General features: G+C 37.8%; 2 protein-coding genes across 2 annotated transcripts in view; one reads left to right on the forward strand and one right to left on the reverse strand.

Annotated features, from left to right (window-relative positions):
* The window catches only part of Ppp1r9a (protein phosphatase 1 regulatory subunit 9A), a 268,149-nt gene extending 255,060 nt beyond the window's left edge, over positions 1-13,089 (forward strand). Inside the window, 5 exon segments of the mRNA XM_090333138.1 lie at positions 1,618-1,816; positions 3,687-3,806; positions 4,812-4,835; positions 6,063-6,245; positions 7,507-13,089. Coding sequence (XP_090189264.1) covers positions 1,618-1,816; positions 3,687-3,806; positions 4,812-4,835; positions 6,063-6,245; positions 7,507-7,719 — 739 coding nt within the window. The 3' untranslated portion in view covers positions 7,720-13,089.
* A 1,756-nt stretch (positions 13,090-14,845) lies between these two features.
* Pon1 (paraoxonase 1) overlaps positions 14,846-16,570 on the reverse strand; it is a 32,998-nt gene continuing 31,273 nt past the window's right edge. The window contains exon 9 of the mRNA XM_090333137.1: positions 14,846-15,235. Within this exon, the coding sequence (XP_090189263.1) occupies positions 15,077-15,235 (159 nt within the window). The 3' untranslated portion in view covers positions 14,846-15,076. The remainder of the gene's footprint in view (positions 15,236-16,570) is intronic.

Here is a 16,570-nt window from a genome sequence, read left to right on the forward strand (position 1 = left end):
GACAATTGGGTAAATGCCAAGTAGTGGGATTGCTGGGTCATAGGGGAGTTCGACGTTTAGTCTTTTGAGGAACCGCCACACTGCTTTCCATAGTGGTTGAACGAGTTTGCACTCCCTCCAACAGTGTAGTAGTGATCTCTCCTGGCCACATTCCCTTCAGCATCTGTTGTTATTAGATTTCTTGATCATAGCCATTCTAACTGGAGTGAGGTGAGTGTGAGAGTTGCTTTGATTTTATGGCAATTATTTTTCCCTTAACCAAAAAATAAATATAATCGCACTAGCTTCAAAGGAAAATCTTTGTTTTTGTATTAGGTTACTAAGATGCCTCTAAATCTTGTATTTATATTAGATACATAGATAAATAGATAGATAGATAGATAGATAGATAGATAGATAGACAGATTAAACTCAGAACTTTGTATTTGCTCAGTTGGTTTGGTTGCATTTACTTGGTTACCATTTAGACCAAACCTCCAGTTATTTTTCAGATATAGTCCCATCATCTTACTGGAGGAGGACTCGGATCCTCCTACCTCTGCCTCCTATATAGATAGCATTTCAGATGCCCACCCCCATTTCTAGCTCAGTTTTTGAGAAAAGATCTCATTCCATTTCTCCAGATTGGCCTAGAATGACAATTCTCCCACTTAAGCCTCCTAGACAGTTATGATTGCCGGCCTAAATGTTTAGCTGCGGACAGACTTTTACACTCTAACAGTTTTCAGCGCACTTGCCTGATGCTCTCTGGTTTAATTCATTTTTTTTTTTGCCAGTCCTGGGTTTGAGCTCAGGGCCTGAGCACTGTCCTTGGACTTTCTCAAGGCTAGAGCTCTACCACTTGAGCCTCAGCACCACTTCTGGCTTTTTTTCTATGTATGTGGTACCGAGGAATCGAACCCGGGTCTCCGTGCTAGGCAAGCTCTCAACCACTAGGCTAAGTTCCCGGCCCTCTTATTTAATTCTTAATCTCTACAGATGAGATACATAAAAATATACAATTTTATAAATAGGGACAGAGAGGCTGAAAAGATGGAAGGCCATGTACTCAGGAGAAGGGACCTTTAAGTGAACAAGAATTTAGGGTCTGGTGCTCCTATGAAAACACTAAAGACACACACTATGTTCAGCTTAAAGTGTGGAAAGCCCAGAAATTAACAAAGTATTTCTAAGTATTGAGCTCTAAGTTGTTAGAGGTAGAAGCATGAATTCAAAGAAAGGCAGGAAGGACACTTTTTATGAGAAAATGTGACTCAAGAGCAGTGGGATGTGATATGCACTTGAGGGGAAGAATGCTGAGATGGTGCCTTCAGGGCTTTCCCTAAAATACTGTGCCAGCTGTGATTTTCTTTCATATCCCCACACAGTTATTAGGTGCATTTAATAAACGTTCACTGTGGCAATAGCCACACGAGAGTATTGAATTTTTTCAGATACATTTAGCTGCCAAAAATAAAATAAAATGAAATGAAAAAGATTAGTGCTATGGACCAAAGTACAAAGTTTTAACTCTATTAAGGAGGAGAATTTCAAACTATATTGAGTTCTTTCAGGAGTTGGTTCAACAAAGCTTTTACCTTTTCTTTCTCTAACACACCTATTATTTTCACACAACAGGATCTTCAGAAGCAGACTGGAAAATCGGAAAGCCCAGAGACCCTCTGCAGCTCCAGCCTCCACTCGCTCCCCTTGCATGCCTTTCTTGAGGTTTAATGAAAGTCGGAAAGGATCCTATTCCTTTGGGAACCTGCCTTCACCTACCAATCCCCTTCAGCCTTCTCCTGAGACTCTAATTTCAGATAAAACTGGGTCCAAGGTAGAAAATGTGTGGATTAAAAAAAAAAAAAGCAACCAAGAAAAATCCAATCTCTCCTCCTCTTCAGTCCTTTGGAAGATATTCTGCACTGTGTGTGTCTTCTGGTTCAAAGGAACCGAAGTGCTAACCTCACAATAAGCAATGCATGGTGTTTCTTAAGTAGGGAAAGGACAACTTCCGCAACAACCACCTGCTTTAATACTGTTGGTTCTAGATTGTATATGTCTCTGATTTGCCTGTCTTTTCACCTACTGTTTAATCTGTTTGACAGTTAAGCCATGCTGGGAAAGAAGCATTTGAATCATGAAACACTATACTAGTTCTATTTATTAAGTATTCTGCTTTAAATTACTTTATGAAATTATTTCACTGTGCTCTTAACAATTTGCAAGAAAATACAAATTTGGGACTGAATATGTATTTGATCATCTATGTGAAACTCATTAAAACTTACATAGCCCGTTACTTATTCCTTCTCATTTCAAACACCCATGCTGAATCATTGTTGTAATTCTGTTATGAGGTTCTTTCACTTCATCAGAAGGATTAGGAGCTGAATGCATGGATGTGATTTGTTTGGAAATGCATGATGGTTACTTCCAGCATGACACTGCAAACTTTTCCTAACATTTTATTGATACTCAAATGATATCTAACTTTCTTACATTGTTAACTGTCTTTTTTTCTGTGCTCACTTTTCTTTCTCACACAGAAACAGGATTAATCTTACTTGAATTTAATTCTTTCCTTAAGGTCAGCTGCCTAAAGGGTTTAACTGGGGGATGGAGGGGCGGTGGCTGGGGTGATGTTTTCACTGATAACACTACATGGTGTTATTTGTGATATTCTCTGTGCAGTGACCTGCTGCTTAAGTGCTCTACTGGTCTAAAAAGGAGCCTAATGGAAAATTAACAGTCCACTTCCTGAGGCAGTAGAATCTGAAACAAGATGGTATTGCCCCAATGCTTAGAGTTCCTGGGAATCCAGGCATTCTGTTAGCAAAATAAGTTTTCACAGAAATAAATCATATTTTGTTGCCTTTTGCCATCCTACTTGAGGCATCTAAGTGTTACTGGAATAAATTTTGCTGTCATCCTGTACTAAAGAAAATCCAGACTTGTTAAAACAATTTTCACAAGCACAGCAATGTTGAATAACTGAACATGTGAGAGCAGCTCTAGGAAGTTTTTTGTTGTTGTTGTTGTTGTTGTTTTACACAGTTTACCTTCCACACCTCCCCATCCTCAGGCGATTGGTGGAGCTTGTTTTTCTTCTCTGTAGCAGCTGGAATTGCATTCCAGCATGTGACTAGGGGTGTATCACCAGTTTGTGCCAGCCCCAGAACTCATCATCATGGAGGGTACATCTAAGAGACGATCTGTCCACTTCTCACAGTATGTTTATCGTGGCCACACAAACACACACACACCATCCCTTTCAAGGGTGCTCTGGCTACCTCCCTAATATGAATTGCCACCTGTTCCTAATAACTCAGCCTCTCCACACCATCTTGTGTTCTTACTTAACACAGCTGCTCATGAAGATTTGGGTCAAGACAGATAGACTTATTAATATCACTTTTCTGAGCAGCTGCAGAGGATAAGGAATTCTACACTCCTGGAGAAAGATTGAAGAATCATTTCTCTAAAACATCAACTGCTTATCAGATGGAGACAGTGCCCCATGTTCCCCCATCAACAACAAAACATGAAGCATCCTCAACCAATACCTGGTTGAAGGTTATCCAAAACAAATAGGAGTTTCTTCTAAGACTGCTGATGAGATCCTTTTGAGAATTTACAAACATACCTACCTCCAATTCACTCATTGTGCTCCATGAACAGTAAACTTCATTTTTTTTTTTTTACAGAATTTTACCTTCAATGATGACTTCAGTCCCAGCAGTACCAGTTCAGCAGACCTGAGTGGCTTAGGAGCAGAACCCAAAACACCAGGGCTCTCTCAGTCCTTAGCACTGTCATCAGATGAGGTAATTGCTTTCTTATATCACATGTTTTACATAGGGTCTATCACAGGAAACTAGTACAAGGTAGCTTTTGCATAAGACTATATTCAATTACAGTTTTGCATATAATACAAAGTCTTCATGATTTCACTACTTCTTTTGGCCCAGTGTGAAAGCAAAATGTGGTTTCTCAGCCCTCTCAAGTTTTGCAAGTTCCCCTTCATGTGTGGAAGTATGTGGTGGGAAAGCTGGGCACTGGAAAACAAAAACGGAAAACAAATCAGACCACATGGGATGTGACAGATTATGCATTCCCATTCTTCTTTGCCTCCTCACAAGCACCTACACCCTAAGATTCTAATATTCCTTCCGAATATGTTATACAATAGTAATACCTCTGATAAGGGAGGAAAACAGGTTCCAAGCCACTTATATAGAAGCTAGGGTCATTGTTAGCTGGGTTCACACCTATAATCCCAGCCACTGAGGAGGCTGAGATCTGAGGATCACACTTAGAAGCCAGATTGGGCAGAAATGACCTTGAGACACTCATCTCCAATTAACCAACATAATAAGCTAGAAGTGGAGGTGTGGCTCAAGTGGTAGAGCAAAAATGCTAACGCAAGAACGTGAATCTGTGATTTCAAGTCCCAGTAGTAGCACACCAAAAAAAGAAGGAAAAATAGAAAAAGAAGAAAGATTAGTATTGCTAAGCATTAACTGGAGGTAAATTGTATAAAGAGAGGCAGGAAACTACATTAAGAACATTATTGACTGAGGTCCCAAAATGGGAGGCAGGAAACCATGCAATTAAGAAAAGTTGTGCCCTTACTTAAATAGTCTTAATTTTTCTTCTTTATTACCTTTTCTTTTATGAAATGTTTTTTCTACTTCATAAACTTTCTGCCCTTCATCTTCAAGTTGGGCTTGAGTTTAGTATTACAAGTGTTACATATTTAGTATTACATATGTTTTGTGTGCTGTTTCTGTAACCCTTTTCTTCTTGATTCCTTTGTTGCTGTCACTCAGAGCCTGGATATGATAGATGATGAGGTGAGCCATCAAGAAGCTGTGTGTGGTACTTCAATGTTTGAGCTAGTTTTTTTTCCCTTAGGAATGGTTTTAATAAGTCAAACAATGCAAGAATGCTTTCCTTTCTGTGGAAGGATTTCCTATGTTTAATATCTCCACTTTGTCATCTTCGCATCTTAGCCAAAAGTTGCCCCTCTATTTATCTGTCATCACCATTACCTTGACATGGTCCATTCTGTATCATCCCCTCTGCCTTCATCTAGGCTTACCCCATCCCTTCTGTGCTCCTTACATGGTCATCGAGGTGACTCATGTCTCTTCCAAGGCCTATCATTGCTTCATGCCCTCTCATTTTAGTGGTTCTAGGATCTATCCTGCCTCTTTGTACTAGTAAACGGAATATTCTACAGTGGACAGAGCCTGACACTTGGAATAAATCGCTTGGTGTTTAAGCCCTGTCCCTTGTTCACTGTGTGGTCTTAGACAAATCATGTAGAATTTCTGGGCCTGTTTTTTTTTAATGTACTGAAAGCAATTATGGATATTCTTGCCCCACCTGTCTCACAGGTTTGCTTGCTATTCAAGTGATATAAGGGCTGTGAATTTTTTCTGAAGATGGCCTGTGGGCTTCATGCTCTCCTCTTCCAAGTGAAAAAGAGCTCTAAAAAATTGACTGTTTTCATAAAACTCTAATGTCCTGTCAGAGGATAAATGCAGAGTGATGCATTGAATGTAGAGATCTATGAATTTTTCCTTTTTATACCTGATAATATATCTAGAGTGTTCTAATATAAAATCTTGCAACATTAGAGTGTATTTTTTTTTGCCAGTCCTGGACTTGAGCTCAGGGCCTGAGCACTATCCTTGGACTTTCTCACAGATAGAGCTCTACCACTTGAGCCTCAGCACCACTTCTGGCTTTTTTTTTTCTATGTATGTGGAACCAAGGAATTGAACTCAGGTCTTCATGCATGCTAGGCAAGCATTCTACCACTGGGCTAACCTCCCGGCCCCTAGAGTGTATTTTTTTACAATAGCAAACTTCTTAAATTAACAATTGTGCTTTAGGGGGAGGGGGGATTTTTAAATTTCCATTGAAAACAATGTAGGTAATATGTGTGCTTTTTTTTTAACACAATTTGCACCATTATCATTATATTAATGATATTATGGAATAGCTTTTTCTAACATACTATGAACCATGGCATTTTGGTCCTTTAACAACAATGCATAACATTCCTATCTCAGATCCTTGACGATGGACAGTCTCCCAAACACAGTCAATGTCTGAATCGGGCCGTCCATGAATGGAGTGTGCAGCAGGTTTCTCACTGGCTAATGAGCCTAAATCTGGAGCAGTATGTATCTGAGTTCAGTGCCCAAAACATCACTGGAGAGCAGCTCCTGCAGTTGGATGGAAATAAACTTAAGGTAAAGAATTATATATCTGTGTTAGGTGCATTACTCAGCACCTAAACTGTTTCCATCAGACATTTGCATTCTGCATACCTGAGCTATATAATTCTTATTAAGAACCATTAAGAAAAGATGATGAATTCTTTCTGAACAGGAAATGAAGTTTCAGAAAGTCCATCTAGTGTTCTGATTAACTGGCCAGTTGCTGATGAGGAGAGCTAGGGTCCTACTCCATCGCTTTACCTATTGACTATTTCCTGTGGATCATGTGGACCTTGCATCATGTTTGTTTACACACAGATCATGGCTCTTCCTTTCCTTACTCATTTCTCCTCCATGTCTACTTTTCCCTACATACCATTGAAAATTGGCTGATATCCTTTCTAGGACTTTCTTCTCCAAATATCTTCCTTCCCCTCCTATACGGACCATCTCTTTAGAGACTGACATAATGCCTAGACTGTGGCAAAAGGCAAAAGGAGCATAGAGCCAGCTCCATGCACCCCTCCCCACTGCCCTAAACCCCTGCTAGGCTGACAGGTAGATGAGTATCTCTTGACAGTCTTGAAAAGGTTAAAGATCAGTCAATAGCCTGTGAATATGAAGGTCCCATCGACAGGGCTGTCCCTGTTGGGGAGATGGATGCACCCTGCTGTTGATTCTGAAGGTCATGAAACATTTAAAGTATGCAACCAACTCCCCTTATTCTGAATTCCCAGCTCATCGATTAACCTCATTATAATTGGGTTTTCTTTATTGGTCTGCCAACAGGAGGAGAATGGCTAGTCATATGGACACAGTCATTTTGGCCCCAAAGACACTTTTGGTTTTCATTCTAAATGAATTCATTAGCAGAATGGTAGTCATTTCAGGTCTTTCTGCCTTTCTTTGGAGCTCTCTGTAGCAGCAAGTGCTCACTCCTACCATCTGAAAATATTGATGTGCTTATAATTATTTTGCCTCTAAATGCTCATAGCCCAAAGGTAGAAGTAGAACCATGCCCTTTTCACATTCATTTACTCATTAAAAACTAATTTGGAAAGTATTTTCTTAGGTTCTAAGCTGTACTTAGAAGGGACTCAAAGAAAAAAGCCAAAATAGAGACTCTTCTGTCTCCCCTACACATTTTTTTAAGCAAATGTAATCTATTTTCCTCAGTTCATCCATCCATCTATAGATTAGTTTAGCAGCTTGAACATTCTGTGGTGTTTACCTCATTCATAAGCAGAAGGGCGATTGCATTTGAAAGTACAGTTTCCACACGCTTCCTTCATAGGCTCTTGGAATGGCATCATCCCAAGACCGAGCAGTGGTCAAAAAAAAGCTGAAGGAAATGAAGCTGTCTATAGAGAAGGCTCGGAAGGCCCAGGAGAAAATGGAAAAACAAAGAGAAAAGCTGAGGAGGAAAGAACAAGAGCAAATGCACAGGAAGTCCAAAAAGGCTGAAAAGATGACATCCACTGCCACAGAGGGCGCTGGTGAGCAGTGAGCCTCGCTCCTTCCACAGGATGCTGATGCTCAAGAGAAGTCTGGAAGTCACCTCTTCCTGCCCCATTCTCCTCCACAGTATGAAGAAGAAATTGACCATGAGGGTAATACTTCTCTAGGAAGACTGAGGAACTGTGTTGAATAGCTTCATTTTCTTCAGTAATAGAATACACTCTTAATTTTAATCTAAAGTAATCCCAAGTCACTTTTGATTTATTGACAAAAGAAAGATCCCATTTATGAGAAAGGCAAAGTAGCTGTGATTCTTTCTTCTAGTTAACAACATCTGGTGTTGTGTTGGATGTGTGATGCCACTTGGAGGACCAGCATGACTGCACCAGTGAGAGCATACCACACCCAGTGTTGTTAGAGAATTTCCAGAGTGGGATTCTGGATTGGGTCAGGTGCATCGATCTGTGTGAAAGGTGCACTTGCCCTGAGCTTTGGGAGCCACACTTACTTCTGGGGCTTCAGACGTTCATCCAGTATATGGGAAATATTCCCCACTATTGTGTGTGGACAGAAAGGCAACCCACTGTAGAAACATGAGGGCTTAGCCACATAATCACCTACTGAGATAAAGAACAAGTACATTGTTCTACTGTCCATCAGAAAGAGGAAAGAAAAGTTATAATTTTCTATGAATTACAGAAGAGAGCAAACACCTTAATGTGAATGTGGGTCTACTTGGAGGCTCTGAGGGAACCGTTTCTCCTCCAGCTATTCCTGAATGAAGAAGGAAAAGTTAGACCTTAAGAGAGCTATAAGGATGTTAGGATCTGTTGTTTACTTTGCAACATGGGCAAATGCAACACAGTTCCTTACTTCCTTCAACAAATCAACAAATTGAACACAAAATTGATTTTTAAGGAAACCAGTATTTTCAGGTTTCCTCTCTCTGGGAACATTCTGGCTAGGCAGCAACCTGCTTATGATACAATCAGGAACTTGTCACACATTTTGTCCTCATAGTTTCTCAAGTCAGCTAGGTTAGGATTTTAACAAGGGTAATTTTAAGGAAAAAGTAGAAATATCAGTTAAGGAGATTACAGATCTGTGTAACATTCAACTAGAAAACCAATTCATTTGAGCACACAGAATGTTCCTGGAATGAAGAGCTGTCATTCAAACTTTAGAGGTATTTTGGATGGTTTTTCTGATCCATTCTTTCCATATATTAGAGGTTTCTACTTTAGAGTTAAGGTTTAAGGGTCATACATCAGATTCACTGTCAATGGAAATGAAACCATATCCAGTATTCAGGATTTCAGTATTTCAGCAATCTAAGTTGAATGCAGGAAACCGGGGCAGAAGGAGGAGAAAATTAACCCCTTTTAAGAAATTTTTAATGATGAAAGTTTTTATTCCTTTATTTATCTTTTGTTATGCTTTCTTATGCTCATGTGTCTTTTTGCTGCATTGGCTCTAAAGATGAGGTCATCTACTTTCCAATGGATGGACAAGTGTGAAAATAAGACTTGAGGCCAGATGAATTATTGGATAAGTATTTAACTTCCTTTATTCTATATGGTCTTGGCTCTGTTCCCAACACTACCCATATCTCTACTGCAAGTATTTTATTCACAGAGCTTGGGGACCATTCTTTAGTATTACACATAACAGAAATGTTAGGGGTCTCCTGTCCATATAGTCCTACCTTGCATTTTTAACATTGTGATTTTATTGTTCTTATTGTAATATCCAAGTTCTGTAATTGGAAATACGAATTTGTGATCCTATTCTTTCCCACCAAGGCCTGTTTCCCATTTTGGATCTCAGAGTTATCTGCTAAGCTCCAGTCCTTTTGTCACTAGGGTAGAATCATCCATTCCATTTTCAGAAACATTCAGGCAGGCTACCATTGTGTTTTGCAATGTTCAGATCCCTATTTATGTTTTTCTGTGTTATTTGGGTCTGATCCTAAAACTGCCACATTGGGTACCGGTATCTTAAGATGTTGGTGCTTTGCTATTTGTAACTATCACAAGAAACTAGGAAGCTACAGTTAGTGAATTACAAAATTCTACAAACCTTCCTAATGCTAGACCACAAAATTGGTAAAAATCTGGTAATATTTGTGCTCACTATCTAAATTTTTGCCAGCTTTTCTTTGCTTTGTATTAAAAAAAACTAACCTGGATTACACTGGAAGTTTCACTCTTTATATTCATATCAGAAGGCAAATAGAAGGATGATTATTTAAGTTATGTTTACACTTGGGTAATATTTTAAAATGAATGTATATATTGAAAATGTCTGTTAAGTCTCTGTGTCTGTCCATAAGTTATGAGCTATTGTATTGCATCTCCTTAAATGTCTTAGTATTGTTCTTTACTATAACTGTATTTGTACACTTGAATGATTAGATCATTGTCCAAATGACAGTGTTGATAAATCATATTCTAATTACAAAAATCATTTAGATTGTAATTGTTTTAATTTAAAATTAAATTATAATAATTTTAGGTATAAATGAGTTATATTAATATTACTACTTGCTGAAAGGACTGCTGAAAGGACTCCTGATTTGATTGTCCAACAGAATATAAGGTGTAAACTGACACAGGGTATAAAAACAGATGGACCTCAGAGCTTGTGAGCATTTTGCTTTCCTGTTACTTCTTTTACTGACTATAGTGCATGATAACAGCTTCTATTTTAATGCTTGTAGTTTTCAGTGTCCATACAATTTAACACAGTTAGGTTGTTTCATGTTTCCTTAAAGATAACAGATTTTTATTAACAGGAAATGAATAAGAAAATATATACCTGGTTGCTATGAACTATATTCTAAAGGATAGCTCAGTCTGACTCCAACAATAGCTAATGGTGTTCTGGGGTTTGGGTAATGTTTTGGAGGGAGAAAGTATTGGTAAGGTTAAGTTGAAGACAGACATTAGAGGAGCACTAACTGGATCTGGGTTTCAATGATAGAATTCTGAAACAGATTAATTCAAGACCATTTCTTTAAAAGTACCTTATAGTTATGCTTCTTATTCTTTCTTTTCCTTTTTCTTCATTCCTTCCTCTTTCTCCCTACTTTTCTTTCTTTCATTCATTCTCTTTCTCTTTCCTTTGTAAATAAGAATTTGCAGTTTAAAGATATTCCAAATTATCTATAAGCATGAATATCTGGGCCAACTGATCTTCAAAAGGACCACTGATGCCTAACCATAGTGTTCAGGAAAATTCTGGGTGAAGTTCCAACATTGGTAAAAGAATCATCTGTCCATTAGATATGTGAGGGTCTACTTTTACTCTTGGATATTTAACACTTGAGTAACAATATACTCCCATCCAAGCTAGAGACAAAGAGTACTTCACTGTGGCCGACATTCGTTACTAGGACTCAAATGCTGACATCCCGGTGCTCCCCTTGTGTAAAGGCAAGCTAGAAATGAAAAGTCCCGCTTCTTTTCCAATTTACCTTCAACAGAGTACAGAATTCTAAATTTCTTCATTCAAAGATGAGGTCCAGAAGTAAAATTCCTATTTTCTGCCAGAGTTATTCTCACCATAGTTGGACAAGCAGAGTGTGAATTTTCAAAAGAAATCAGTACGATAGGAAAGTGGAATCTGCTTCACTGTTTGATTTCCAAAACCAGCCTAGGTATGTTGGCAGATTTTGTTTGCATTTATCTCGAGTTTCTAAAATCTCAGGAGATTTAGTCTTGATCTAAAACATTGGGAAGAAACACTAAACAAAATATGTTTTAATAGCTTGAAGTAACAGCATAGAATAGGCTGAACTGAGAAGTTACAAGAAAAAGACTGTAGAATAAATATCCTCTTAGAAAGTAAAAGCAAGTTCTGCTTAACCATAAATAGAGGGACTTCCTGTTCCTCGACCACAATTCTCTGTGTAAATCAAGGGAGAGAATGCTTGTGACTTATTTCCAGATCCTCAGAAAGAATAGGATATTTCTCAAGCCTTGGCTTTACCCAGCCCCCAGCCCACAATGAGTAAGAGACAAGGAATAAGACAAGAACTGACAACTTCTCAATAGTGTGCATGCCACTTTTGTAGATGTTCAGAACTATATCATATGAGTATACCTCTGACACACAGACATTCATTGCAAACACGTGGCATAAATTACATGATATATGGGATTTGGTAACATCAGGTGGGACATTGAGCCTTATTGCCACTTTTTGTGCTCTGCATACTTTGAATGGCACATAGCTTTTAAGATATTTTCTTTTATTGTTATTACTCAATGCACTTATCTTCTACATGTTTATATATTTTGGCAGAATTGGTTTATTAGACACTTGGTATTTTAGTAAACTAAAAACTTCCTCAAATGTTTGGTTAATGTTTTGATGTCAACATTACACCTTTTTAAAATTCAAGTTCAGGGGAGATTTTTGCATTTTCAACTGCAAGCCTAAATTTTCTTGACTAAAAATTGCACTGTATATTTGTGTGTGATACCTCACACCTTTGAAATGACATAGTTCCTAACTTGGGATGTTCAAGTCACTAACTACAGATGCTCTGATGGTAATGTTGTCATCACATGGCCATTTATTTACTTCTTGCTTTGACTAAGAGTGTGTGATTGTCACCAAAAATAATGCAAGTGATGTGAGTGTATGTTGTTGAAAGGTGTACTCTTCTAGTTCTTTCTGCTCTTTTATTTGTGCCTCTGGAGTTTTCAGTTAAAGAGATGGAGTCATTTCATCTTTGGTTCCATTCACGAAAGAACAGCTGGCTAAAAATACTTAGAAGTACTTATTAAAAAGTGGGAAGAGGTTCTTAGATAGATAACACCTCCAACAGCATCAAATTTAGATAGTGCTAAGTGAATTTCCTTAACTATATATATATCTTCTCTCTTCAATATTGTTTGATATAACAACTGCTTTTGTATTTTAATGGTATTGCAAATAAACCACTAACACACCTGCTACATATGACTAAGAAGACTGGGCAGCTGGAAGCTAAAAGGAGAATAAAATTTTATTCTACGGTAGGAATCTGATTAGTTTTTAACTTTCTTTATATATCTCTAAAGGAAAAGAATTGTCTGAAAATCATTTTGAATCTGATAAGTATGGATAGCATGTTACCTGAAACTTTTAATTTGTACATTTTGATGTCTAAGCATTTGCATGGAAGAGACAATAGTGCCATGTCTGAATTGTTCTCTTGTGCTTGGTCATTATGATGTAACCTTATCAATGACATTCTTTATTCTTTGGTTTGGTTTCTAAAGGCCTTCAAAGCAAAATATAACAGTGGTCCTTTGTTTTCTGACCAGTGGAAACATACCTGTGATACATTTAATTTGTTAGTTGTAAATACATTTCTTGCCAATGAGTATTATTGTTGTTAGATATCGAATGCAATAAAAAGAGAAATACAGAGATCTGTCCAGGTAATTCTTTCTTCCTCTTCCATTTTCACCTTCAAGTAAAACAAGCCTTCACTGGGTAAATCTGTATTAACTGTCAAAATGTATTTGTCAGTCAAGAGCAAAGTGCATACTTTTCATTGAAATGAAACTAAAAATAAGTTTTAAGTCAGGTAAAGTATAAATTGTCAACTAAAATTACACTTGAAAGCCCAATTATGGAACTCGGCATAATATTAAAAGATCAAAGCCCTTCAGTTGGAACACCCTCATCCTTGTCCAGCTTTCGGGTCCCCAGTTGCTGCCTCACCATCAAGGTTTCTAGTAACATGAAACCAGGAAAAGGTCTGTGACAAACACAGTAGGCAGTCATCCCTACAAAGTAAGGGACAAGCTAACAAAGAATCAGGCCCATCCTGTAGCTCAGAGTTATTATTTTCAACGATCTTGTCTCTAAGACCATCAAAATTCAGAAGACTTGGATATAAAAAATGAATAACATTAATTTCATTCTTTCTCACTGGAAAACTGCATCAGTGATTAAACCTTTGGCATAGCAAAAATGCCAAAGTGAAGGCATGACGCCTGGTTTCCTCTTTTTTTATTTCTTATCAATGGGTGTTGCCTTTTGATTGACCTTGAATGTATGGTTTGTGAGATCAGATAGCTTTCCTTTCATTTTTCAGAAACTGCTTCAAGATAACAAGACCAATGGTTTTATTGCAGATGTGATGGAGGTGTACTGAAGAGATTCTCTTTAAAGAAAATACATGAGATTGGCTGCACTACATGATTGGCAATATTTCAGAGCCCAGTTTCTTGGTTTGGGAATATAATCATCACTGAATAATTAAGCAGCTAAAACAATCTGACACTGTGTATTGAGCTATGACTAAAATGACTTAACTCTTGATTGAGAAAAGGTAGCTTTTTTGTTACTTTAAATCAGTGGTCTTAATAGTAGTTCCCAATTTATCAGCAAAGCATTTTCCCCTAAAGGGAAGAACAATAAGACAAGTACTTTAGAAATGACCACCCTAATTTCCCAAAGGAATAATCTACCATTTCAATCCTATCTTCAAAACAGAAAATAATAACAGATAACCTCTTTTTTCTGGTGTACATAACCAAATCATAGCCTTGTTTTCTTCCTAGTCATATCCCTCAGGAGAGAACTAAAGGTGTTATTAGTCTTTTCTATTTTTACATTTATTCCTTTTCTATTTTTAATTAGCTTCAACAATCAGAATGGGGGAAAAAAGAGAAAGAAACAAATTCCACTTGTACACCTAAACAGCAGTCTACCTCGTCTTCAACAGACATCTAACATTACTTGGGTCTCTAGTAAAGGCATTATTCTATATCCAGACATGGAAATCAGCAGATCCACTTCTTTATCCAAGACTGTGAAACAAAACTACAATTTATGCCAAAATACCAGAAATAATTTTAAGATGTAACAGCACTCACAAGAATTGTAAGATCTTTTTCCTACTCATTGCTATAGGAAGATGAAAAAGCCAGACCTAGCAGGGGAAAATGTCTAACAAGTACATCTAACAGCCTCATTTTCTGGGTACCTTTGTTGTATACTTTTCTGGGCACATAACCCAGATCATGAGTTTAGAGTGGTACTGTTGGTGATTCCCATCCTCTTTTGTGAAAAAGGAGAAGCAAGGCAGCCATATGAAAACATGCCTAATGCATGTCTTCAGAAAGCTCTTTCTAAATCACAAGCTGCTAACTTATTTAAGACTTGACAATTGGTATATTTAGCCATTTTAATAAAAGTGGTTTCTGATTGGTAAGTGAGGTTTTCAATGTTTCCAAGACTGATTGACAACATGCTCTCAAAAAAAAAATCCTTTCTCAATCTCTGCTCCCTGCCAAGGGCATCTTCATGCTTCTTACCAATCATGTTCAAGGATTTTCCCCAAAGGACCAGATCTCAAATTTAACTGAGATCACTGAGGCCCTTTAGAACATGGAAAGGGGCTGTCAGAGCTCACAATACAGAGCTTTATGGAACACGGTGCCCATCAGTAGCTTCCCTTTATACACAGAGGCAACTGTGTTGCCCTGCAATATTGGGCCATTTTCTGCATAAACCACAGTCACTTTGGGTTCTTCTGTTAAAATGTTCTGGATTCGAAGCACCTATCCAAAAGAAAAAAAAAGATTCATCAACTGCAAGCGAGATCAGATCATTTCTCCACAAGAAGGCATATATTACCCCACAGAAATATTTTTTCTTCTATCTCATCACTCTTGGGGAAGAAAGATAGAAGAGGGGGACATTGATCAAGATGCATTATGTTCATGAAAAGACATGTTGAATTGAATTCTTTTTGTACAACTACTTATAGATAATAAGACAAATATATATATACATATATGACATAAATTGTATTTCATTCCAAAATTACTGCATGTTTAAGATACCACTTTGCTTATTGTAAACTGGTAGGCTTTGTTCACAGAATCTTTAGTGGAAAATAGAGGGCCCATAGATCCACAGGGATAGCCAGGAAATGCAAGTGAGAAGCTCAGCCCTGGCACAAGGTATTAAGACACCATGGAAATCACAGTAACTTCAGAGTGGAGGAAAGGCTGTTACTCAGCCATAGCCAGATGGTTTCCATACTGGAGTTCAGGCCTATGACTGAATATGTTTTAAACTTAATTTTCATTTCTTTGCTATTGTTTTTTATCTTTTTGAATTTTCTTCTTTTTCATTTATTTATTCAATTTTGGTGGTGGTGGCAGTGTTATTTTGATTTGGTTTTGAGAAAATGCCTCACTACATAGGCCAGTCTGGCTCAAACTCACCAGCTTTCCTTAACTTTGAACGCCACAGACAAAGGCAATTTGTGGGATATGTGTGTGTGTGTGTGTGTGTGTGTGTGTGATTATTTTTGTGTGCGTCATAGGGCTTGAACTTGGCCTGGGCGCTGTCCCTGAGCTCTTCAGCTCAAGGCTACCACCCCACACTTGAGCCAAGCCCCACTTCCCATTTTCTAGAGGTTAACTGGAGTTAAGAGTCTCAGGTCCTTTTGTACCTGGACTGGCATTGAACCTTGATCCTCAGATTTTAGCCTCCTGGGTAGCTAGGATTACAGGCGTGAGCTACAGCTCCCAACTGTGTAATTTTTTTTACATGCATGCAGGCAAAAAAAAAGCATAGCTCTTCACAAAAAAAGAAAAGAAAAAAAGAAAAAAACCCTCAGCGGAATCCTCATTCTTATATGGCACTGATAGATACTTCTGAACTTCATACTTCCATTTTTAACTGGGTAAAATTTGTTAACTTCAATTTTCTTCAGCAGTTGAAAAGTTTGATTGCATCATTAGTACACTAAATAGTTAGTATGAATATTCCTGTTGAAGAAAATAGTAATTTCAACGGATTCCACCTAATAGGGTAGTCTAATGCTTATATTTGTTTCTCATCTACACAAGAAGAAGGGTAAAACTAGATTACTCCTAAATTCC

The sequence above is a fragment of the Megascapheus bottae genome, chromosome 5 (genome assembly GCF_031878675.1).
Source record: "Megascapheus bottae isolate mThoBot1 chromosome 5, mThoBot2.hap1, whole genome shotgun sequence".
NCBI lineage: Eukaryota > Metazoa > Chordata > Mammalia > Rodentia > Geomyidae > Megascapheus > Megascapheus bottae.